The 25,365-nt window shown below is 37.6% G+C and overlaps 1 protein-coding gene across 24 annotated transcripts in view; it reads right to left on the bottom strand.

Annotated features, from left to right (window-relative positions):
• The window catches only part of EIF4G3 (eukaryotic translation initiation factor 4 gamma 3), a 332,624-nt gene that overhangs the window by 96,387 nt on the left and 210,872 nt on the right, over positions 1 to 25,365 (bottom strand). For 14 of the 24 annotated variants that reach the window (XM_036099078.2, XM_036099079.2, XM_036099088.2 and 11 more), the window contains 2 exons: positions 22,799 to 22,958; positions 16,258 to 17,097 (listed from right to left, as the gene is read on the bottom strand). In XM_036099078.2, the coding sequence (XP_035954971.1) occupies positions 16,258 to 17,097; positions 22,799 to 22,958 (1,000 nt within the window). The remainder of the gene's footprint in view (positions 1 to 16,257; positions 17,098 to 22,798; positions 22,959 to 25,365) is intronic. The other 10 variants (XM_078073724.1, XM_078073709.1, XM_078073714.1 and 7 more) reach the window with 2 other exon arrangements.

Below are 25,365 nucleotides of genomic sequence, written 5' to 3'. Positions count from 1 at the left end.
AGTATACCCATGTATCTATTATAAACCTGCTAATTTAAAGACTTTGAAATAGCTTGTATAGCATTCTTCCATTTATGAAAAGAAATATGTATCTGTACATCCAAGTAATGAGACTCCAAGGGCTTTTTCTTCTTCCTCTTGTTGCTTTTTAATCTATTTTCTTTTTTTAAATGACAAAAGTATCAATTGAAACTAATATAAAGGTAATAACCCCCTTCCCCAACTAACTAATTCTAGTGGCCTGAGGTAAACAACATTAACACTCTCTGGTATACAGTTGGCTACACCTTAATGACTCATACAAATAATCATAATCAAATACATGTTTATTTTAAATAGAAAAAAATGGAGTCATACTAAAGTTATTTTGCAAAATGCTTTATTTTTCCTTAATTTATTATGAAAATCTCTCCAGGTTATCACACAGTTCTATCTCATTCATGTATTAGCTGTACAATATTCCAGAGTAGGTATGTACAATTCCTCTTGAAAGAGATTTTACTACTTTCTTGCCAGATTTAGTTCCAGAACGGTAAAAGTAACTCTTGCACAAATACATGAGTGTTGTATTTCCTCCCTTGTCACAGGTACTTGATATTATAGCTAAAAAATGGTATTTCCCATTCAATAATGGATGGGCATCTTTTGTTTTCTTTCTTTTTTTATGGGGGGCTGTTCTTTTCTATGAATTTTTATTTTTATTATTTACTCAATCTTCTATTAGATTGTTGCTTTTTTTCCTTTTTTTAACTCACAGGTACTCTGCAGACAGGTTAACCTTTTACATACCCACTGTCCTGTTTCTTTTTGCCAAGGCAAAATTCAAAATTTTATAATGAATACTGTCTAATGAATATGTGTTGTTTTTACAAACAATATCAACACAAAAACCATGAAAGAAAACATGCATTTAATTATTCTGAAATTAAGGCAAGGAAAAGTCTTCTTTTTTGATAATGACTCAAAAACTTATGAATGTGGAACTTTAAGATCCAAAGATATTTAAATGGATTCACTTGGGGGAGCCTGGCTGGCTTGGCCAATAGAGTATGCAACTCTTGATCTAGGGGTCATGAGTTTGAGCTCCATGCTAGGTGTAGAGATTACTTAAATAAATAAAACTTAAAAAAAATAAAATGGATTCACTTGGATGAGAATAAATCCACTACTAGCAATCATCTACTACACAATCTTTAAGACCACACGTTTCTGTAGTTTCTGAAGCATATCCAAGCTGCGAATTTACCTTCTACCTTGCAGGACCATTTCCTGCCCCACCAGCACTAAAAATTTTTACCACCAACACACTTAATGTGTCTTTGCTATTCTACACAATCAAAGGCATGGACACAAGTTAAGAATCCAATATTAGAGTTTGAACCCTTGGAGGATAAAGACTGCATCTTATTGGTCTCCTTTGTATATCCACCATTTAATATAGCACCTAACCCACAGTAGATGCTCACTGAAAATCTGTTAATGAATAAATGCCCTGCAAGCAAAATTCAATCCAAAGTTAATGTCTCTGTCTACAACAATAAACACTGGTTCAGTCTCCTTCTGTGCGATAGGAAGTATTATATTATTTCCATTTCGGAGATGAGGAAACTGAAATACAGACAGGTTAACTCAATTGCCCCAATCGCAGAAACAGTAAAGGCTGGAGCTACAATTAAAACACAGATGTGGGGCGCCTGGGTGGCTCAGTCATTAAGCGTCTGCCTTCGGCTCAGGTCATGATCCCAGAGTCCTGGGATCGAGCCCCACATCGGGCTCCCCGCTCCGCGGGAAGCCTGCTTCTCCCTCTCCCACTCCCCCTGCTTGTGTTCCCTCTCTCGCTGTGTCTCTCTCTGTCAAATAAATAAAATCTTTAAAAAAATAAAAATAAAAAAAAAATAAAACACAGATGTAACTGAAAAGCCCTTGTCTTCCCAATACAACACCCTGCCTCTTAACTCTGGCTTGTTCCTGCACCTTCTCCCCTGAATTCCAACTTCATTTACATTTTGGTTAATAAGTCTTTTGTTTTGTAGCATGAGAGGATGTAGAGTTAAACAAGGAAGGGTAGTGTGAAGAACAGTTTGTCTGTCACCAATATGGCATAGTATGTCAAGTCATGAGGAAAATAAAATGGCAAAGTGACTTTAAGGAAAAGATCTGTTCCCAAAAGTCAGAGGACAGTGCATATGCAATTCTGTCAGCAGTAAGAGCAAAGATGACTCCAATGAGACCATCAGCATATTTTCTAAGTGTCTGTATTGTATTTTACTGCTCTTTCTGCATTAACCTAGGCATTTTTGCATTTTAACAAATGCTTTTGTATCATCGCTACCATAATCAAAGTAGACTACAATTGAAGGTAAGTCCAGCACAGATGAAGAAATGTCAATCACTACAGCACAAATAGATAATTAGACAATAGACTTCAACACAAGTAGCTATCTTTCTGTTTACTAAATGCTTTTCACCTCTAAATACAACACTAAGGCTCATTGCCTTGAATATGCAAGAAAATGGATAAAAAAAACACCTTCCCATTTGATCATCAGTGAGACCACATTGCCAGTGCTTTGCAAAGTGCCCAAGACTACTGAAACCTTAATCTGGGGGAGCCACTATGAGTAATAAAACACATCCTAACAGATGTACTTCCTCATTTCCTCACCTTACCCATCCTAGATTTACACATCTGTCTCTCTGTAAGATCATGGAGTTCCCAAATATTGTGAACTGACAGAATTATATTTAGGTGTTAAGAGTCGAGGAATTATCAGAATAGAAAATTTTGTGAAGACAGCCATACTGAAAAAATTGTCAAAAGGTTCTTTAGCATGTTGTAGGCTGAGAAGAGAGCATCAAGGCAACAACGTAGGAATTAGCACCTACCAAACAGGTGTGAAGGACTGGCCAAAACAAAGTAAAATTAGGGAGAGATGAGGATTAACACAGAGCCTCAGCTGAAGGCTAACCCGAGAGTCTGGATCTTAGACCTTTGAAACAACAACTGTCTAAACAACTCTTGGATACATATATCCAGAAACTATTTTCTCTAGAAGACTTTACTAGAGAGTTTCCAAGAAAAGTCTCAAAGCAGAAAGAGCTGTGATAGCTGGGGTAATAATCTGCTAGTCTATGAAACGGACTAGAAAGGCAAGGGGATCGAACAGTTTGATGGATAAAGAATGGGATGGACAGCTGGAAGGGCAAGAAAGGTCAAGCTGTAGGAGGATTTACCCAGAGTGGCTCAATTGAGGCAAAAATACACAAGAACTAAGCTAACTAAGAACTAAGGAAATGCAGAATCATTACTTCTAAAACACAGATGTCTTATGTGTTTCATCCATAAATACTGACATTGCTCTCAGAGCCCAGTCAGGTGTTCCATATTTGTGACATCAAACAATGCCCCTAGAATGGCTATTACAGTGGTGCATTCGCTACCTAGCTGAAAACACTCAGGTAAGACGTAGCTACTAGTAAAACAATAAGATAGAGTAAAAATAATTCATAGCTCAGACATAAAATACATCAAAAGACAATGTTTTTGGTTGTACCCCAACATTCCTCCACGTCTGGTACTGTTGATTATGATGTTTTTGTTGAAATCTATTTCCTATATTTCTAAGCTATAACTTCCCTAACTGGATTCATTTCTAGCTTCAGGGTTTTTAGCATTAAATTCTAAGGCTGATGCCTCTGACAGATCCTTATATATGCTAGTGACACAACCACTCGAAGTCCTACTATTCATTTTTTTAAAAATAATAGCTTTATTGAGAAATAGTTAACATACTACAAAGTTCACCTTTTTAAAATATACAATTCAGTTGTTTATAGCTGTAATGGAAAAACTCCAGTCTTTCCACTTCCCTTTGTAGGGAAAAACTCAGTTATTTCCTATTGTGTGTTTCATTTACCACTTGGAACACTTCGCTTCTGACACTTCTTGTCATCAAATATATGGGGTTTTCCCCTCCATAACAAGCAATTCTCCATGACATCAACTGGGTGTCCTACAATTTAACTCAATTCAAACACTATCAACCTGAGGATGTCAGATCCCACAGGTTAGGGCTCAGTTCCACAAGACTGTTCTCCTCACTCCTACTTCAGATGCCAGTTGAAAGCCCAGGTGGCCGACCAGTATAGATCAGAAGCTCCAATGACCACCCTCTCCTCAGGTTCGATGAATTTCCTAGAACAGCTCACAGAACTCAGGGAAACATGTATTTGCATTTACCAGTTTATTAAAAGACATAAATGAACAGATGAACAGACAGATGAAGAGATATAAATAAACAGGGCAAGGTCTGGGAGGGTCTCAAGTGCAGAAGCTTCCGTCCCTGGAGTTGGAGTACATTACTTGTTACTGGTGTGGACATGGTTGCCGGACTCGAAGCTCTCTGAACCCCCTATCCCTGAGACTCTATGGAGGCTCCCTCACATAGGTATGATCAAATGCTAATTCCATATGCAGTCCCTTTCTTCTCTCTAGGATGGGGGATGGGGCTGAAAATTCCAAACTTCCAATGATTTGGTCTTTCTGGTTACCAGCCTCCATCCAGGAGCCATCCAGGAGCCATCTAAGAGCCTACCTAGAGTCACCTCAGTAGATCAAGACAATCTTAGTGCTATCACTTAGAAATTTACAAGGCTTTTAGGAGCCCTGTGTCATCGATGGAGGTAAAAGACCAACATTCGAACAAGAGATGCTCCTAGTGTTCTTATCACTTAGTAAATTACACGGGTTTTAGGAGCTCTGTGCCAGTAAGGAGTGACAGAGAGCAATATATATTTTCTATTGGAGTGCCTGGGTGGCTCCATCAGTTAAGCGTCTGCCTTCAGCTCAGGTCATGATCCCAGGGTCCTGGGATTGAGCTCCATGTCAGGCTCCCTGCTCAGCAGAGGAGTCTGCTTCTCCCTCTCTCTGTGCCCCTGCTCGTGCGCTCTCTCTCTTGCTCACTCTGTCTCTCAAATAAATAAACTCTTTAAAATAAATATATATATTTTCTATTATCTCACAACAGCATATTCAGAGTTGTGTGACCATCACCACTATCTAACTTCAGACATTTTCATCATCCCCAAAAGAAAGCCTATACCCATTAGTACTCCCTCCCCATCTCCTCACCTCTGACAACTATGATTCTACTTTGTGTCTCAAAGAATTTGCCTATTCTGGACGTTTCACATAAACAGAATCATACAATATGTGGTCTTTTGTGACTTTTTTCACTTAGCTTGATGTTTTCAAGGTTTATCCATGTATCCGTACATTTCATGGCAGAATAATATTCCATATTATATACGCACACACATCCTAATTTGTTTATACATTCATCAGTTGATGGACTTTTAGGTTGTTTCCAATTTGGGGCTATTCTATTCATTTTTTTCCCATTCCTTTTTCTCTCTCTGCTTTTCTTCCTAATTTTCTATTCCTGTCCTAAATAGGAAGTTAATGTTATTAGTATCCTCTCCCTAAATGCATGCCTAAAGCTTTTCAATAATACAGATTATCCTGGTAAAATTCACTGTTCTAAGCATACCTCCTCCCTTCCAAATGACAGCAGAGGTTACCATGAGAGGTGACTGGCCATTGTGAAGGTTAAATGATATGATATAATGGGCACAAAAGCCTCTAATCAAATTTATGCACACATAGGGACTACGGTGAAGGACTTTCTACCATTTCATGCTCAAGATTTAATTAAGAACTTTTGAGATGGTATCATCTTGTTGAGCTTCTCTTCTTCGGAACATAAATTCCTAAGGACAGTGATAACGACATCCATTTATTCTGTGTAATATTAGTATAGTTCAAAGGGAACATTTGGTCCCCAAATACTAGCTGAATATAGAAATATTAATATTTAACATTTACAGAGTGCTTATCATGTGTCAGACACTGTGCTAAGTGCTTTACATATATCACATTTTATGTTTATTAGAATTTTATGAAGCAAATACAATTATCATCTTCAAATTCTGGATGAGAAAACAAACTCAGAGGTTAAGAAACTCGCCCATGGTCACAGAGACACACAGGGGAAAGGCTAAGGTGCAGGAGTGTCTGACTCTATTGTCTTGATCTTGACTGACAATACTTTACTAACAGTGTTGAGATTAACCAAATACACAAAAAGTAACATACAGATCCTATGCATATATATATATAGAAGATTGTTACTATAACTAAATATAACAAGATCTTGTAGTAAAAAGTAGAAGGGTAGAGTTTGTTTTGAAGGTGAATGCCCCCGAATACCACTCAACATCCTAAAGGGTTTAAGCAGAAATATGAAAAAGGAGTGGTAAAGTCAGATCTATATTTTAAAGAGATACTGCCTGGTGGAGAATGAACGTGAAGGGGGGCAAAACTGGACATGCCAGGGACATGAGAGGTCCTAAGGCAGTGAGAGCAGGAAAAGGAGAGGAAGGGACAAATTCAACAACCACATCAGGTAAAAATCAGAGAACCTTGTTAAATGATTATACACAAAAGATGAGTAACTCAAGGAATAAGTCCATCAACAGTGGCTTCAGGATTTTAGCTTATGTAAAGCCAGTGCCATTAACTGAGATAAAGAACAGGTTTAGGTCAATGAGATATCACCTCACACCAGTCAGAATGGCTAAAATTAACAAGTCAGGAAACGACAGATGTTGGCAAGGATGGGGAGAAAGGGGAACCCTCCTACACTGTTGGTGGGAATGCAAGCTGGTGCAGCCACTCTGGAAAACAGTATGGAGGTTCTTCAAAAAGTTGAAAATAGAGCTACCATACGATCCAGCAACTGCACTACTGGGTATTTACCCCAAAGATACAAATGTAGGGTTCCGAAGGGGTACGTGCACCCCGATGTTTATAGCAGCGATGTCCACAATAGCCAAACTGTAGAAAGAGCCAAGATGTCCATCGACAGATGAATGGATAAAGAAGATGTGGTATATATACACAATGGAATATTATGCAGCCATCAAAAGGAATGAAATCTTGCCATTTGCAACGACATGGATGGAACTGGAGGGTGTTATGCTGAGCGAAATAAGTCAATCAGAGAAAGACATGTATCATATGACCTCACTGATATGAGGAATTCTTAATCTCAGGAAACAAACTGAGGGTTGCTGGAGTGGTGGGGGGTGGGAGGGATGGGGTGACTGGGTGATAGACACTGGGGATGTGCTATGGTGAGCGCTGTGAATTGTGCAAGACTGTTGAATCTGTACCTCTGAAACAAATAATACATTATATGTTTAAAAAAAAAAAAGAAGAAGGGGTGCCTGGGTGGCTCAGTCGTTAAGCGTCTGCCTTCGGCTCGGGTCATGGTACCAGGGTCCTGGGATCGAGCCCCGCATCGGGCTCCCTGCTCGGCGGGAAGCCTGCTTCTCCCTCTCCCTCTCCCCTGCTTGTGTTCCGTCTCTGGCTGTCTTTCTCTCTGTCAAATAAATAAAATCTTTAAAAAAAAAAAGAAGAAGATAGCAGGAGGGGAAGAATGAAGGGGGGGAAATCGGAGGGGGAGATGAACCATGAGAGACAATGGACTCTGAAAAACAAACTGAGGGTTCTAGAGGGGAGGGCGTTGGGGGAAATGGGTTAGCCTGGTGATGGGTATTAAAGAGGGCACATTCTGCATGGAGCACTGGGTGTTATACACAAACAATGAATCATGGAACACTACATCAAAAACTAATGATGTAATGTATGGTGATTAACATAACATAAAAAAAAAAAAAACAGGTTTAGGGAACTAGGTGATTAGTTCTATAGTGGACATGTTAAATCCGAGATGGCTCTGGGATTTCCAAATGGAGATATTTGACAGGCAACAGGAAATGGAAGACAGAAACTCAGAAGAGAAGTTGAGTATGGAGATAAAAATTTGGAAGTCATCTACCACCAGGGTAGATGAAATCAACCATGAAGAATGTGCTGAATGATAACAGAATTAGAAGATGACCCAAATATAAGGGAATTGTCTTTGGTGATGGAACTGTTCTATATTTTGACTTTGGTAGTGATTACATGACTTTATGTGTCTGTCAAACTTCACAGAAATGAGGGGCGCCTGGGTGGCTCAGTTGGTTAAGTGCCTTTGGCTCAGGTCATGATCTCAGGGTCCTGGGATCGAGCCCTGCATCAGGCTCCCTGCTCAGAGGGAGGCCTGCTTCTCCCTTTCCCACTACCCCTGCTTGTGTTCTCTCTCTCGCTGTCTCTATGTCAAATAAATAAAATCTTTAAAAAAAAATTCACAAAAATGAATGCTAAAGGGAGTGAATTTAACTGCAAAGAAATTATATGCAATAAATCTTACTAAAGAAAAAAAAAAAGGAGAGAGCAATGAGCAGTGTTACATTTGGTGAAGACCATAAGATAGCATGCTGGGAGCAGAAAGCAGATGATGTTAGTTGAGAGTGAACAGAGAAGTAGCAGAAATGATCGACTATTCTTGGGAAGCCTGGATGAGACAAGGAAGAGAGTTTCAATGACAGCTAAATGGATGTGTAGGATTGAGGGTGTGTTTTCACTATGAGATAAACTTCAGCAGATTTACAATGACAAAGAAGTCTATGGGAAGGCAGTGAATATATAGGAGACTGTAAGGGACAACTAAGAGACTCCAATGAAAGTTTGGATGGAAGGGCGCCTGGGTGTCTAAGTCGTTAAGTGTCTGCCTTCAGCTCGGGTCGTGATCCCAGGGTCCTGGGGGATTGAGCCCCGCATTGGGCTCCCTGCTCCGCAGAGAGCCTGCTTCTCCCTCTCCCACTCTCCCTGCTTGTGTTCCCTCTCTCACTGTCTGTCAAATAAATAAATTCTTTTAAAAAAAAGAAAGTTTGGATGGGGTCAGGTTGGTAGCTCCAGCAGAAGGTTAAAAAAGGCATACTTATTGCACTCAATAGTCTACACAAAGACACAAGGTCATCTGCTGAGGGTGAGGAGGGTTGGGCTGAGTATAGGATTTTATAAAAGGCAAGTCATATAGGAATGACTGGGCAGAGAGCATGAATTGGTAGATAAATCTACATTCACAGTGGCAGGTATTATCCAGTAGTACTCTGCCTACTGGAATTTAGGAATAGAGAAGATGGGGTACAGCTAACTTATGTTTCTCAAAAGGAAAAGGTGGTAGGAAAACCATAGATTTTCATAAGAGGATAGCTCAGATAATCATTCTCTTCCACCTCTGCTTAAATCTCATACTCCTTGAAGACTACAACTCTGATTATGTTATTTAAACACTAAAACCTGCTGCCTTTCCAACATTCCTTTCCCTACGTGGTTATTTTTATATCACTTAAACCATTCTAACATACGGGGCACCAGGCCGGCTCAGTTGGTGTAGCATGCGACTCTTGATCTTGGGATTGTGGGTTCTGGCCCCACGTTGGGTGTAGAGATTACTTAAAAATAAAATCTTAAAAAAATAAAACAAAACAAAAAAAACTTTCTAACATACTACAAGGGCAGAGATCTTTTGGATTCTTCAATTCTTAGAAACCTTGAGTGCCCAGAACGACTGACTCATAGTAGGCCCTCATTAACTATTTGTATAGTTGAAACAGGTGGGCTTCCACATCTCCTTCTGAACATGGGTCACCAGCCCCTAAATCCCAAAAATATTCAAAGAACTTTACAGCAATATGGAAAGCATGTTAGAAAAAATAAAAGAGGGATGCCTGGGTGGCTCAGCTGGTTAAGCAGCTGCCTTCGGCTCAGGTCATGATCCCAGGTTCCTGGGATCGAGTCCCGTATCGGGATCCCTGCTCAGCAGGGAGCCTGCTTCTCCCTCTGCCTGCCATTCCTCCTGCTTGTGCTCTCTCTCTGACAAATAAATAAATAAAATCTTTAAAAAAAAAAAAAAAAAATAACAGAAATGTGAGGTAAAGGCAGGCTCGAGTTGTAATTCTTCCTATGACTCTGAGAAACCCAATTTGCCACTGCATGGCTTATTTTTTGTATCAGCCAAATCGGAACAATTCTATACCAGGAATAATTGCTTAAATCATAAGATTAATGCCTGAGAAAAGGCTCTGTAAAAATTTAAAAAGTAACACTTTATTATGATTGCAACAAAATTAGCAAGTACTACTAATACAGCAACAGTAAATAGAGAAAAGATATATATTGAAGAAAATGTATTTGGGACCCTTTTTTGCACTTGTAAGGAAAATTTTCTTGTCAAAAGTATTAGAAACCGTTCTCAAGACTACTGTGTGCAAGGTGGAGATCAGCACTGGAAGAAGAAAACACTTTTAGCAAGCCTAGGTTTTCCTGGAGAGAGCGCTTTCTTTTGCCTGACAGAGAATAGCAATCCCCAAAGCTGTCTGGATTACTCTGTCTGGAAGGAGGTAAGCACAATGGTTTCTTTTGAAAGTAAATTAGTAAGTCTGGGGAAAAGTGGGCTGAATTCTGAACAAAGAATCCATGTCTATTCATGGAGATACGTATGATTAAGTTTATTAATATCCAACGAATGAAACTTTTGAGACTCATGTTGCAAAGAAATGTACTATAAATAGTAGGAAAATGTATATCATATGAAGATGAGGGATTGTACAAGGGGCTTGCCAGAAGGCGTTGCACTTCAATCTGTTAGTACGTTACACCATTAGGTGTCTGGGCTCATTCTGCAGAATAAAAAGAACTTGAGGGGCACCTGGGTGGCTCAGTCAGTTAAATGTCTGCCTTCAGCTCAGATCATGATCCTCGAGTCCCAGGATGGAGCCCTGCGTTGGGCACCCCGCTCAGTGGGGAGTCCACATCTCCCTCTGACCCCCACCACCGGCTCACACTCTTGCTTGCTCTCTCCCAAATGAATGAATGAATGAATGAATGAATAAATAAAAGAACTTGACCCAACCCCAGTATTTCCCAGAGAATGCTTTAGATTTCACCGTGAAGAGAAACAAGAAAGTAGGAATCACAGCAGAAATGTACTTTCTAGGCAGCTTTGTTTCAAGTATTTTTATAAATAAGGTGAAGAAAGTCAATCATTTTAATTTATTTATTCCTAAGGATCACTCAAACTCAAGCCTCTGAAAAAGGGAGCCAAAAGCCAAAAGCCCTTCTTTTAAAAACTGCTCTATTGATTTTTCATAGTTAACATGGAACCAGGAACATGTAAGAAGTCCTGCACATAAGGCTTCAGAACATATTTTCTCTAGGGGCGTCTGGGTGGCTCAGTTGGTTAAGCTTCTGCCTTCAGCTCAGGTCATGATCCCAGGGTCCTGGGATGGAGCGCCGCATGGGGCTCCCTGCTCAGCGGGGAGTCTGCTTCTCTCTCTCCTTCTGCCCCTCCCCCTACCGCTCGTGCTCTCTTTCTTCTCTCTCTCAAATGAATAAATAAAATCTTTAATTAAAAAAAAAAAAAACATATTTTCTCTAGAGGAACATGAGAAATTAAATTGTAAGGGTGTAGATTAAGGGAGGGATTAGGCTTGTGGGACATCAAATCACAGGTGATCTGTTTTTAGCCGCAGAAACTAAATATTCCAGGGATGTTTCAAATATTTCTTAGAAGGTGTAAGTTAAGCAAAGGCAAGAATAAATTTCAGATTTCTAATTCCTGCTGCTGACCTTCAGATCATGGTTTTACACATGAGACTCAGGTTAGTCTACCCAAACTGAAAGGCTTTTATTTCTCTGCTTTTTTTTTTTTTTTTTTTTAAAGATTTTATTTATTTATTTGAGAGAGAGAATGAGATAGAGAGAGCATGAGAGGGTCAGAGGGAGAAGCAGACTCCCTGCCGAGCAGGGAGCCCGATGTGGGACTCGATCCCGGGACTCCAGGATCATGACCTGAGCCGAAGGCAGTCGCTTAACCAACTGAGCCACCCAGGCGCCCTATTTCTCTGCTTTTATGCTTATGTTTTATTTCTTTTAAGGTACTGTGAATATTCTCACAGGTGAAAATAAATCAAGGATTATTATTAAAACATATTTTCCTGAGCTAAACTATGCTCCTTTTATACTCAAGTGAATCAAAACCAAAAGAGAGAACAGCAATGTTACTGGCTGTATGGATCAGTATTTTATTAACACTCCCAAAACATACAAACGTACCTCCATTTGAGAAGTAGATCTTTCATCTTGCAACCTACAGAATCTGGGAACCATCCCTCAACCTTAGCTGAGCTTCCAAGAATATAAGGGAAACTCCTGGAAGCCACATGAACAAGGTGAGTTGTTGCCACTACTGTAGTCACTACACTACCGGGGATGTGGGATGCTATGCCAGTCTCTAAAAGCAAGGAGCTTACATTTTAATATCAACATGGGAGACAAAGATCTTGGATCCCAGCGAAGTGAGGACTTGGAATTGAGGTTCTCACAAAAAGCCCTGAGACTCCAAACAGAGTGACAGCCTCAGTGAAAAGGTAGCCAGAACAAGAAAAGAGAACAAAATAAACCAGTGAACCAACACAGAGTAAAGACAAGGAAGGACACTTGGTTTCACCTAGGTGGAAAGGGATTGTTGTCATCCTGAAAAATAGTATCCACAGGGAATGCCTTCACAGTTGTTTGGAATATGAAAGGAGATTTAGGACATTAAACTCAGATTAAGGTCTAGCTAATGTTTTCCTCAAGACGTGGTAAATAAAGCAAACACAAACCTGCTTTGGGATGACCTGCCCACAGTGTACATCCAGGAAAGTTTTGCTGAAGAGGAATTCGTAAAACAAATTTATAAGATATACGAAGAAACAATGCACTATGAGCAAGAGCCAGAAGACACAATGAGTTGAAAGATTAGAAATGTCCCTCTGCCAAAGGAATTTCAAATAATACTTTTATAATCAAATAGAGATAATAAAAAAACTAAACTCATTATTTTCAAAAGTGAAAAGTTCATGTCACACGGCATGCACGTTACATAGTACACACATTCAGGGAATTATATAAAAATGAACTGCTGGATGATGAGTGGGGAATGTTTTTCCACAAGTTCTGAAACTCTCTTTTATTACCCAACAAGTACACAAAAACCGTAATAAAAACCCTAAGACTTCAAGAAATATCCAATACAGATTTCTGCACATTTAATTCCTGAACCGATCGTATGAACTAAGTAAAAGTCTGGCCAATCTCTGAGGCTTTTCAGAGTACACTGAACATAAACACAATTCTCATTTCACAGGGCTTGCTCTTCAACACCTAAGCATCCAGAATTGCTGCATTTTGTTCCAGTCAGAAATATGATCTAGAATAGCTGCAAGAAAATGTTTTCCAGCAGAAGAAAAGGGACTATATGCCTAATGTCTGATGTTACAGCTTTAAACAAGTATCTCTATACCAACTCCTAGGTATTCTTATGCATCACACCTGTCAAAAGCAAATGTGTTCTGAAGCGAGCTTTAAAGTGCTTTATCCTCAGGCAGACGCAGCGAGACCTAGTCTCAAAAGTCAACAACAGGGGTGCCTGGGTGGCTCAGTCTGGTTGAACGCCAGACTCTTGGTTTTGGCTACGGTCATGGTCTCGGGGTCCTGGGATGGAGCCTGATGGGGCTCTGCACGCAGTGCAGATTCTGCTTGTCCCTCTCCCTCCCGCTCTGCTCCTCTCCCTGCTCTTGCTTTTTCTCAAATTAATATCTTTTTTAAAAAAGTCAACAATAAAAGACTGATATCCAAACCAAATTGTTATGATTTAATAATCTCTCAAAGTAAACAAGGTACTAAATGAGTAAATGCAAATAAGATTGTAGTCATTGAGAACAGGACAACTTCAAATGGATATATCTTCAAGAGTGATGATAATTTAAGTTTTTAATGTTAACTTTTGTGGCAACAACACTGAAAAACATTTGTATAGAAATGAGAGGGCCAGGAATGTTTTTGGTAGCTTTATAATTTAAAAAATGCTATTTACATGGGTTCTTCAGGTTCATTTACTTTGAATTCTGAAGAGTGAGTGTAAGAAATCAAGGGCTATCACAGAACTTCTAGTTCTCTTATTATATATAATACATTTATAGGTTAAAAAAATCATAAAACTAGAAAAGTGCCAGGACGCTTTACTTCCTGACATTACGACCTCTACCCTCACCCCTAAATCATGCAAAAGAGAGTTGGTTCTTTTCTAGCTATCCTCTGGTTACTGCTGAAGTATCTACATTCCTTCACTAAGCTGCTAGGGACTTATATTACTAATTCCCAGAGTACTAGCATTTCAAAAAAAGGAACCATGGTATGAAAATTACTTGCCCTAAAATCTGTTTGTCCATCTATCCCTGGGCACTGTCTTGCAAATATCAGGCCACTAACTGACATACTGCTTAAAAAATCAATGTCAGGAATGAGTGGAAGTATGAGTTTGGTGTGGGCTCATTCTTTACTTATTTCAGGATTCAGGTATGGTTTGTATCTATGACTTGTATTACCTATGATTATTTTGTTTTTCTTTCTGTCTTTTGTTTTTTTAAACATTTGTCTTCAATAGCTTCTCCTAATTTTGGAACTACCACATCACTAGCTGTTGGATGACAACTCACAGGTGAGTATGTGAAGGGAGACAATGAAGGGTCAAACAAACTCCTGTTCTCCAACAAAGGAGTGTTCCTTGGGGGGCTTTCACCTGTAGCTACGTCCAAACTGTTTTTTCAAAAAGCCCCAGGTCATCACCCCACCAAGAAAGAAGGTTCCTAAAATAGTAATGACACCGTGAATTCCGATGTGATGGAGGCCAGTCTCTTGAGGAAGCAGATGATTTACAAACTTTATGATAAATTACTCCCTGTCCCCACCACCTTGCACTGTTGCACTATGTTGAACTAGATGTTCTACTGTTCCAAGGAACCAGACAACCCCCCTAAGAAATTTAGGAGGAAACTGCCTCAAGAACTGAGCTATGTAGGAAAGCTAGATATTAAAACTAGGGATCAGGTTCTTGATTTGTTAAGCTTCCCTATGGATTAGACAGCTGAAAAAAGACAATAAACACCAAGGATGCTGATGAGTAAAACCTCCCCACCCAGTGCATTTCTAGAACAACTGCTGGGGAAGCATGCAATTTTCTAATTGTATAATTTAACTTGAGAGGTATACAGAGAGCAAATTATACTGCATGGGGCACTACTGCACCAGATGGGCTACGCTGACTTATTCTTATGGGCCATATTCTTATGGGCTAATGACTAGTTGATAAGCCTCAGATAATTTTTGATTAAAATTATAAAAATTCAGGGGCACCTGGGTGGCTCAGTCGGTTAAGCGTCCGACTCTTTATTTCTGCTCAGGTCATGATCTCAGGGTCAGGAGATCAAGTCCCTGAGTCGGGCTCTATGCTGGGCGTGAAGCCTGCTTAAGATTCTCTCTCTACCTCTCCCTCTGTCACTTCCCCACACACCCCAGCTCACTCGCACTCCCTCCCCCCACCTTTTCCTCTCTAAAAAAAAGGGACAGCACCTGGGTGGCTCAGTTGGTTAAGCATCTGCCTTCAGCTCAGGTCATAATCTCAGGGTCCTGGGATCGAGCCCCATGTTGGGGGGAGTCTGCTTCTCCCTCTCCCTCTGCCCCTCCCCCCAGCTCATGCACACTCTCTCTCGTGCGCTCTCTCTCTCAAATAAAATCTTCAGAAAAAATTATAAAAATCCAATATTCCTAAGATCCTAGGTGATGTTACATTAAATAAATAATTTTGAACTGGGAAGAATATAATACTTTGACAATAATAATGATAAAATTAGTATTCCAGGAAAAAATGAAACCTCTAAAGGAAAAAATGAAGAGCATTAAATTTCTCTGTGAATCAGAGAGGGCACTTTCATTTTTCAGAACTAGTTTAAACTTCAACATTGTGATTGCTATTCTTCTAAATCCCAGACTAAAGAAGAGATGAATTCCTTTATGTTTAGGATTGACTGGGTTCTAAAATTTTGAGAAGACAGGATTAATATGCTTGTTTTAATTGGTTTCCAGCCCCAAAGCTACTAAATTAACCACTGAGGAACTGATTCATATGAACAAGGCAAAAAAAAAAAAATAGAAAATAAAAACAAAAAACACATGTACAGTGACATATACCTTGGAGGCATTTTGTATATTTGAAATTTCATTTGCATTTTTAGACAATGGAGTAACTCTTTTGCAGGCTGCACTAAAACATAAACACACCATTGAAGAAATCAGACTACGAATGTCAGCATTCATGTGATGTTTCTGGAAGTCAAGGAAAGTAGCCAATTAAAAAATAACTCAAACACTGCTTCTTTTTCATGTTCAGCAAGCATAAAATAATTAATGGCACAATAGCTTACCTGGGCCAGGGCTCTTTCTTGAACTTAGGTTCTGGGCATCCACAATCTCTTCTGTTTGCCCGTCTGCTTCTACCTCTATTTTGTTCTGAATCTCTTTTGCATCTTCACTAAGGCAAGTTCTTATGCTCTCGTCCTCTTCTAAGACCCTCTGGACTGCGGTGGGAACACCAGCAGTACTAACATTAGTGGCAGCAGCAGGAACAATGGCTGGTGTGGGAGGAGGAGGAGCTAGAGGAGTTGGAGGAGATGGTGAAAAGGAAGGAACTGTGGAAGGGGTAATAGGAACTGGGACACACTCCACTTTCATTTCTTCTGGGGCATTTTCCAGAATCTCCAATTCAAGAGTCAATGGCAACACCTCCTGTTTTACTATTTCCACAATGCTCTCTGTGGCTGGTAATGTTTCACTAACTCCATTCATTTCATTAATTAGATTAGTACTAGAAATCAGTGGAATATCATTAGGTGCTACACTACAAGATTTCTTGCATATATCATCATCAATTACATCTGTTGGTGATGGATCTGATGTCTCTGTGCAAGATACAGGGCTGGGTACAGGAATTGTGTCTTCTTTTGAGGAAGAGAGTTCACACCTGTCATCTACAGCAGTGGCGAATATTGGCTGGCTACTTAGAGCAGCAGAAGTGGGGGAAGCAATTGTACTTCGAGCAAGTGGAGAAACAGTGGTAGGTGATGGAGGCAGAGGAAGCTCTGGCATGGATTCTACTGCAGTCGTCTCTGATGTCTGGCCTGCTTGTTCTTTCTTCTCTCCACTAAAGACTAGCCTAAGGACTGGGGAAGGAGACTTTAACACTGGATCGGGTTTTGGCTTCTCTTCTGGGGAAGAAAAAACAAAAGAGTTTAAGAATAATTCTTGGATCAAAGATTATATTGTATTATTTTGGGCTAGTTCTTTTAATCTCTTACCTGAAATAATGGGCAACAGAAAACAGACCAAATTATTAGACTTACTCTGCCACTCCAAAACACCCTGTCATATTTTCTCGTTATACCTAGTGTTACTTGGTCACCAATAAACATAAAGTTTATTTTGGAGTAAAAGAAGGAATCAAATATTAACCATATAATTATATCAAGAATACAACAGAAAAGTTCATCAAAACTGAAGCTAAACCATCCAGAAATGGGAATGGGGCTTTTATTTTTTTAAAGTAAAGACCTTCATTTCTACTGTATCTTGCTCCCTATAGAAGATTTTTCTACCAAAGATACACTATAGTGGCAGAACAGCTCAAGAACAAATAAGTACAGATTAAATTATTATAGACTGGTATTTTTATTTTATATATTTCTGCATTTAGGAGAATTTCTATAAAAAATGTGTACTACTTGTATAAAAAACTATGTTTTAAGAGAAGCTATCATGGTGTCATTTATTATCAGTGCAATTTATTATCGAAATCAAGTCCCTGAATATAAAAATTCATTTACAAATTAAGCTAACTTTCATTTTTCAAAAGAGGCAGCATGTATATAACCAGAAATGTGAAAATATAAAAATGTAAATTTATCTTGTAAAAAAAAATTCAAGGAGAAACCAAAGTTAATCAAGTCCAATTAAAAAAAGAACATAATATATACATCTGAAATACTTGAGAATATATAAAATGTGTATCTGTGTACAGATGAAAAAGAATGAGAGCAAGAGAGAAACTGATGATCACAATAAAGGTATACCAGAAACATGTAAGAAACTGTAATTCATGAAAATTTCCATATTCTAAAATTCTAGGTAAACTGATATGTGATTCATTCCAGGGTGGATGAAGCCAAAGGAGACTGACTGGTTTCCAGCCTGATGCTTCTGTAGCATGATAAACAGGCTCCACTGGAAAAAGATACTCATGAGTATGTTCATCAAATAACAACAATTTTAAGCACTACTAAAAGACAGTTTAAACTGAAAGGGACTTTACTTTCTCTGCCAGAAATCTTTATGCATCAGTGAAAATGAGTCTTTACAATAAATTATTGTACTTAAGTTTATCATAGAAAATATGCTCTGTTAATCAGAGAAACAGATGGTAAATATTACCATTAAGTTGTTAAAGGATAACTCATCCTTTAATATCATTTATCATTCATCATTCATTAACTACTTTTGCTGGCCTTAAAATTCATTTTAATTTATGGGTGTAGAGACCAGTACAGTACCTATTTACAGTACAGGAGAAATAGGATCATTAGGCTCTCACTGTCAAATCCCTCAGACTATGTTGTCAGGGCAAAAAACAAAAATATTTCAAAGAAATCTATTATATGTATTATATATATGTAAGAAATATATAATAAATACACATTTATTAAAATATTGCTCATGAAAATAATTTCCAACTCACTGGAGTAACTGCTACAAAGGTCACCCAGATTACATGAAAGCACTGTGAAAGCACATCAGAGTAACACCCTTTATAAACACTGAATGAAACCTGGAAGCAGTAAATAGTAAAAAGTAATTCTCACATTAATAATCTAATAAGTATGTCAATTCTATTATTAATTTTGAAAAATAAAATTTCTGATACCAAAAACAAACAAAAGCAGACCTAGAACTGAAATTTCTATATACTCTTGAGAAAAATCTAACATGAAGAAAATTACAAACAAAAAAACCCTTATTTTGAGAGGTCCTCATTCTGAAATAAAACTCCTTTAATTCATTCAAGTTTTAATACAGAAAGCTGAAAAGTATACTACAGTAAATCTAAATAAAGAACACTGATTTTATCTAAGAACTTTTACTATTTTGCAAAGCCATGATAGTTTGAAATCTAATATACTGCATTACAAATATTTCTACCATTTGTCCATCTTTAGGGAATTGTGGGAATTCCATAATAATCATGCAAGAGGGAGCAAAGATAGAGGCCTGGAAGATTTAAGGCTATAAAATTAACTGCATAATACCAACAAAATAAGAGAAATAGACTAAATGTCTAACATGAAGGATTTATTAAAGAAATAACAGTGTGGGCCATATAATGGTATATTATGCAAACATTTAAAATAGGTTTTTAAAAGAGTAATGATATGGAAAGTTTTTTTATAATAAGAGATATGTTTTTTAAAAAGCAGGGCACAAAACTGTATGTAGAACATAAACCTAATTTGGTAACTTAAAAAAATATATGCTACTAACATATGCATATGGGAAAGTCTGGAATTAAGCTTACTAATAATAGCTCTAGATAATGAGACAAGAGGTATTTTCTTTTTCTACTTATCCATAGTTTATACAATGAATGCCAGATTTATAAGGAAAAAACTGCTCCCTTTATTCTCAGATGGCAGTGAACCAACTGCCTAGATGGGTACCTTTTGGTTGCCAGGAGTCTCATGTAACTGAGAAGGTGATACCATCATTTAATGGGCAGAGACCAGGAAAGGTAATCATCCTGCAACTCGAGGGACAATCTCACTTGACAGAGAATAGTCCTGTCCTAAATTCCAGGGGAGCCCCAACTGAACAACATTGCTATAAATCATTGAATTACAACAGAATATCATTCACTGAATATCTACTCTATACTAAGTGCTTTCAGAAGGCACTAAGGCTAAGACTAAGGAACAAGTAACTTTTATTTGCATTTCATTGTCCATACTATATCCTCCACACACTGGGCTGAATGTACCTACTCAAACAATGGCAAACAACAATCAAGCTGTGTCTAGACATCATCAACGCCAAATGATGATTTTAATTCATTCAACATTCAATGGCTTTCTCTCTACAAACGAAGCTGAAGGTCTTCCCTCTCTGTCTTTGTATCTTTATAAAGTACCAACTAATTGGAAATGTCATATTTGTCTGGCAATTTGGTGTTCATGTAACCATTTCAGCTTTTCATATCACAAACTCTGAGAAAACCAGAAGTTTATTAATGGTAGCTAACATTTATTAAGTACTTCTTATGTGGTAGGACTGGGCCAAACACAAAACATACACAGTGTCCTTTAATTCTTACAACCACTGCTGGGGTAGAAATTAGTATGTTCCTGTTTTACAGATGGGGAAACTGAGTGTTTTATGGATTAAGTGATAGGTCTAACAACTGGTCAGTTGAAACTTGAAAATGATTCAAAATCCCACATTTTTTCAGTTCAGGGGGAAAAAAATAAAGGTGTACGGAAAAAGAAGTATTTAGGTGAAGCAAACTGGTAGAAGACTTTGGGGCTAACGTGATTCTGTTACCCAAAGCAAACCCACAGTAATGACATTTCCATTGAGAGAAAAACCAATCTGACTACAGAATGCAGAGTCTATTATTTCTGAAGGTAATCTAGCAATCTCTGAAAACAGTACATTTTCATATCTTTAATTTCAAAAGGAATCTAGAGTTAAGAAAATGTTTAAATTTCTTAACTGTAAAAAATTTTTTTCTGAAAATTGTTGAGTCCTTTCTAATGTTATTTGAATTACATACATTTGGTTTAAAAATTACTCTGAAAACTATTCTGTATGTTGGCAAACTATGGGTACAATTAGAAATAGAATTAACTGAGTTTTCTGGAAAATAATTGGTACTAAGAAGGAAAGGGCAGTAGTCTCCCAGAGTTATTTATAAGCACTACCAAATATACTTAAAATTCAGATTTTTCTTTCCATCAAGGTAACCTAAAACATTTTCAATGCACTCATATCTATACCGAACATCAATCTGGAATGTTTATTATTCAAATTTCCACTAATCTTAAAAAAAATGAGAGGAAACCAAGGGTTCTGCATTCTTCCTTATGGAAATCAAGGCCTAAATATGACAAAATGAAGGTGTTTCATAATCTAAAAATTGTAGCAGGGCAGAGCTATCATCATTAAGACATCTTATGAATTCTTTATATAGTGGCCCAGCTGAAGTTTGCATAGACGATAGATACACTGTGAGGCCTCTTTGGATGGTGTGTTTAGCATAGTTCTAACTAGCAAAAAGATTACAACTGTGCAAACTAAATAATAAAGTTTTTAAGATAATACCCTGAAAATTCTTCTCTACTCTGAAAACATTCTCATTTTTGACTCAAAAAATAGAAAGCGTCTTCTACAATACCTATCAAGTGCACTCCTTCAAGGTAAATGGCTTTCGTATTAAAAAACTTAACTCTAAGCATGTGTAAGTCTTTTTTTTTGGAGTTTTTTTTTATTATGTTAATCACCATACATTACATCATTAGTTTTTGATGTAGTGTTCCATGATTCATCGTTTGCGTATAACACCCAGTGCTCCATGCAGAACGTGCCCTCTTTAATACCCACCACCAGGCTAACCCATCCCCCCACCCCCCTCCCCTCTAGAACCCTCAGTTTGTTTCTCAGAGTCCATAGTCTCATGGTTCGTCTCCCCCATCTGAACACTGCTCAAAGAAGTATCTGACAGAGCAACTTTTAGAAGTATGCCAAGTTAGGGTTTGTTACGTATTTTTTGGTTTGGAACAATCTTATAAAACAAAATATAGGATGTATCTCTATTCAAGTTTACTAGGTTCCTCAATACTAAAAGGGAAAAACATCCTATTACCTTTGTATGCTCTAGAAAACACTGAAATCAAACATAAGTTTCTAAGTGTGAAAACTTATAAAAAAAAAAAAAACCCCAATAATATTAAATAACATTGCTTAGGTTATGTGCCAATTCCCAAGTACTTTTTAAAAGAACAATTTTTAGAAAGTACATTTACTAACATCCACCTATGAAGGGGTTTGGAGGAATGAATAAGTCAAAAAATTAGAAATCACATACGCTTTCTATTCATTTCTTACAATGAAGTCAGAAACATTATAGTAGCATGCTCCAAGTCACGTTTTCCCCTGTGTTTTTCCAATTTTTCCCAATTTTGGTTAAGGTCAACCTACATCCAGCTACATAAGAAAGAAAGACTGTGATATCCCATTTTCTGACATGAGCTTTCCCTTACAGTTTTCTTTTACAATCCAAAAGGCAATGTGTGTATTTATTTCAACAAAAATTTTACACTTCGTGTTCAAGGTAAATAGGCGCAGAGACCTCAGTATGAGTAAGATACACAGCATCGTAACTCATCAAGACCAAATACTAGTGCATGATGGAGCCAGAATAAACTCAGTACTACAGAACTGAGGCTACAGAAGCCAAATTTGTAAGAAGAAATATTTCATGTTTTTAAAAACAGCAAGATACACAGGAACATGTTAAATATATAAATAAAACTATGTTATTATTGTAAAGCAATATATACTTTGATTTATTTCCCCAACCTTGTTCCACTTCCCCACCAAAAAACAAAACAAAACCAGTTTCAGGCAACTAAGTTTTAACCTATAAATATATATCAACAGCGAGGCATTAATAAAATATAGGAAAAAATTTTACTCATCAACCCTACTTTACTTTCCTAGAGGTAGAACGCTTTGATTTTCCATTTCAAAGCTTTGTTTACAAGCAGGTATCTAAATAACCCTTAGATGTTTCACTCTTGCTCTTAAATGCTGAGGGCAATATAATTAATTTAAAAAAAAAAGTGAAGAAAACAGTTATACACAAACCTTGCTTCTGGTCGCTAGTTGCAGTGACAGGGGTGCTGGCAGCAAGATGAGCGCTCTCCACAGTCCCATAAACCACAGGGCTGTGCTCAGGGACCTGGCTGGACAGCTGCTGGGATTTGAAGTACAAAAAAGGGTGATAATGAGCGTGCGAACATAAAAACTAGCAACATGGAACCCAAGCAAGTGGGGAACACAGAGTGGGGCAGGAGATCACAAATTAAAAAAAAAAAAAAAAAAAAAAAAAGGAAAGCAAGGAAAAAATATATAGGCCAATTTAATAATTCAAAAAGTACAGAAGACGGCAAGAAAAGGAAAGAAACAGCAGAAAAGGGGAAGGAAAAGAGATGATTACTATTAACCACAGTAAGAGAAGACAGCACAAAATCATTAATATAAATGCATTCTCCAGGATTCCTTCTAAGGACAAACAGACTTTCCACCTAATGGTAGACATCACATCTGACAGGGAATTTAACCTCCTCCAAGTCAAAGACCAAAGGGATCTGGTCAACTTCACTTATAAACTACCTAGCAAAGTAGTTCATCTGACAAAAGCTAGAAAAACTAAACATGATGGGTTTTAAAACCAGTCACTGATTCAAGAAAACAATATTGAAGGGTGATCCTTGTCATTTGTCCACATAATCACACAGGTGAAATGCAACTTGTAAAGTATCTAAAGGATTTTCCCCTTAAAATGTCTTTAGATTCTGGGACAAGGATGGTATCTTTTCAGAGTCAGAAATCTGAGTAAAATACCTGTTTTTCAGAGCTAAGAGGAAACTCTTCATTTTCACTCAGCCACTTTATTGGAATCAAAAATGGCCATGAAATACTAGCACAGTAGGTTGAAAAAACTGCAGCCATTGTTCAACTTGGGAGGGAACAAGAATTACACAAGAAAGGACAAGAACACTCATTCTACATCACTTTCCATGCAGGTATTTGTTTTGGATTTGAGGGTTACACAAAAGCCAAAAAACAAACCTATGTCTCTTCCTCAGAGATCTAACGTCATTTTTTCGTTAGCTATAATCTCCTACATTGAATTCTATCGTGCTATCAGAGCAGAGTCCCTGCACATTTCTGATTTTCTGTTGTGTGAGTGTGTGTGTGTGTTTTAGACACGAGGGGGAATAAAGGTGTGAATGAATCTGGGGTGAGTAGGGCCACTTAAAAAAGTGTTAATAAAAAATATTTTCAAATCAGTAAGTCTCACTGAGAATAGAAATATAAAATAAAATAAACCAGTTCAGACGCATACCATTTATCATATGTCATTTAAGTAACTACTTTTCAGAACGTACAACATGCAATTTACATTTGATTATATCTGGACTGTACAGAATAACAGACAGGAATAGGGAAAATTCACCTATTCATTAGATCATGAGAGTGCTCATATTCCAAATTATTTCTAAATAAAGACTACTAAAATTATATTTCTATATATAAAAAATGAAAAGAGTTATTGTTTTCACTTTGAATCGAATAAATTAATAGTACTGCCATGATTGCTCTGAGTCCTTGGTTCTGGTGGGAAAAAAGCTGTGTTATCAAAACTCAAAAATTAGGATCTCTTCATAGCTATAAATGAAAATATGGACTCCGTTCAGTTCTAAGCCTAAAAATAGCTCTAGAACAAAGGAAAGGCCCTAAGTTACTTAGCATTTATTAAACAGGAAATAAAGACCTGTAAATTGTGTAATTTACCTAAAAGGAAGAAAATATTAACTACTCCAGTTGCCTGGGAAATTAATAACCTCAAAAATGGGAAACTGCTAAAACCAGGCCATCAAAATGACAGCGATACATAAGGTGAGATGTTTAAGACAGTAAAAGGCTACTGATAACCTATACATCTGTGTTGATCAGACTTTTTCAAGATCAGAATAAAATATCTGCAATCATATTCAAGAGACAACTGCATAGACATTTTTAAATTAACAAAGTCCTAGAAGATTTTGCATATAAAACATTTATAAGAAAGGACTGAGATAACATGCTGTTTAAATCCCAATTCCAAACCCAAGCATCCAGAACATAGTTACACAACCACAACCTGCTAGGAAAGGACCTCTCAGTTTCCTCAGCTGTAAAATGAAAAGGAATTAAATAAAGATCCTCCTAAAGATCCTAAAGTCCCATTCAGGTTTAACATTCTCTAAGCCTCTAAAAGCATCAAAAAAACAAAAACATAATATTCACATCAATATAATTCAATACTCTCACCTTGTTTACATTAATTTTAACGTAGGGTAATCTCAAATTTTAGATTAACCTCTAATTTCATCTCTTTTCACCTAATGAAATAACCACAAACACCGTGTAACAAAGGAGTTCCTTACCGTTCCACAGTACAATTAATCATGGACTATTTTATCTAATTGATAAATCAAAAAATCAGGAAACAAACTTGGAATATTGCAACTGAAGACATCATATCCAATGCTGTATGCATTTGAATCCATATACGGAAATGAAGCTTTTGGGTAGCTGGAGAACTTAGGTAGCATTTACTACCTAAGATCTACCCTGCTCAGAATATATTTAAGGTGGAGAATCAC

Source organism: Halichoerus grypus, chromosome 5, assembly GCF_964656455.1.
Source record: "Halichoerus grypus chromosome 5, mHalGry1.hap1.1, whole genome shotgun sequence".
Classification (NCBI taxonomy): Eukaryota; Metazoa; Chordata; class Mammalia; order Carnivora; family Phocidae; genus Halichoerus; species Halichoerus grypus.
This window is presented reverse-complemented; position numbering and strand designations above follow the sequence as displayed.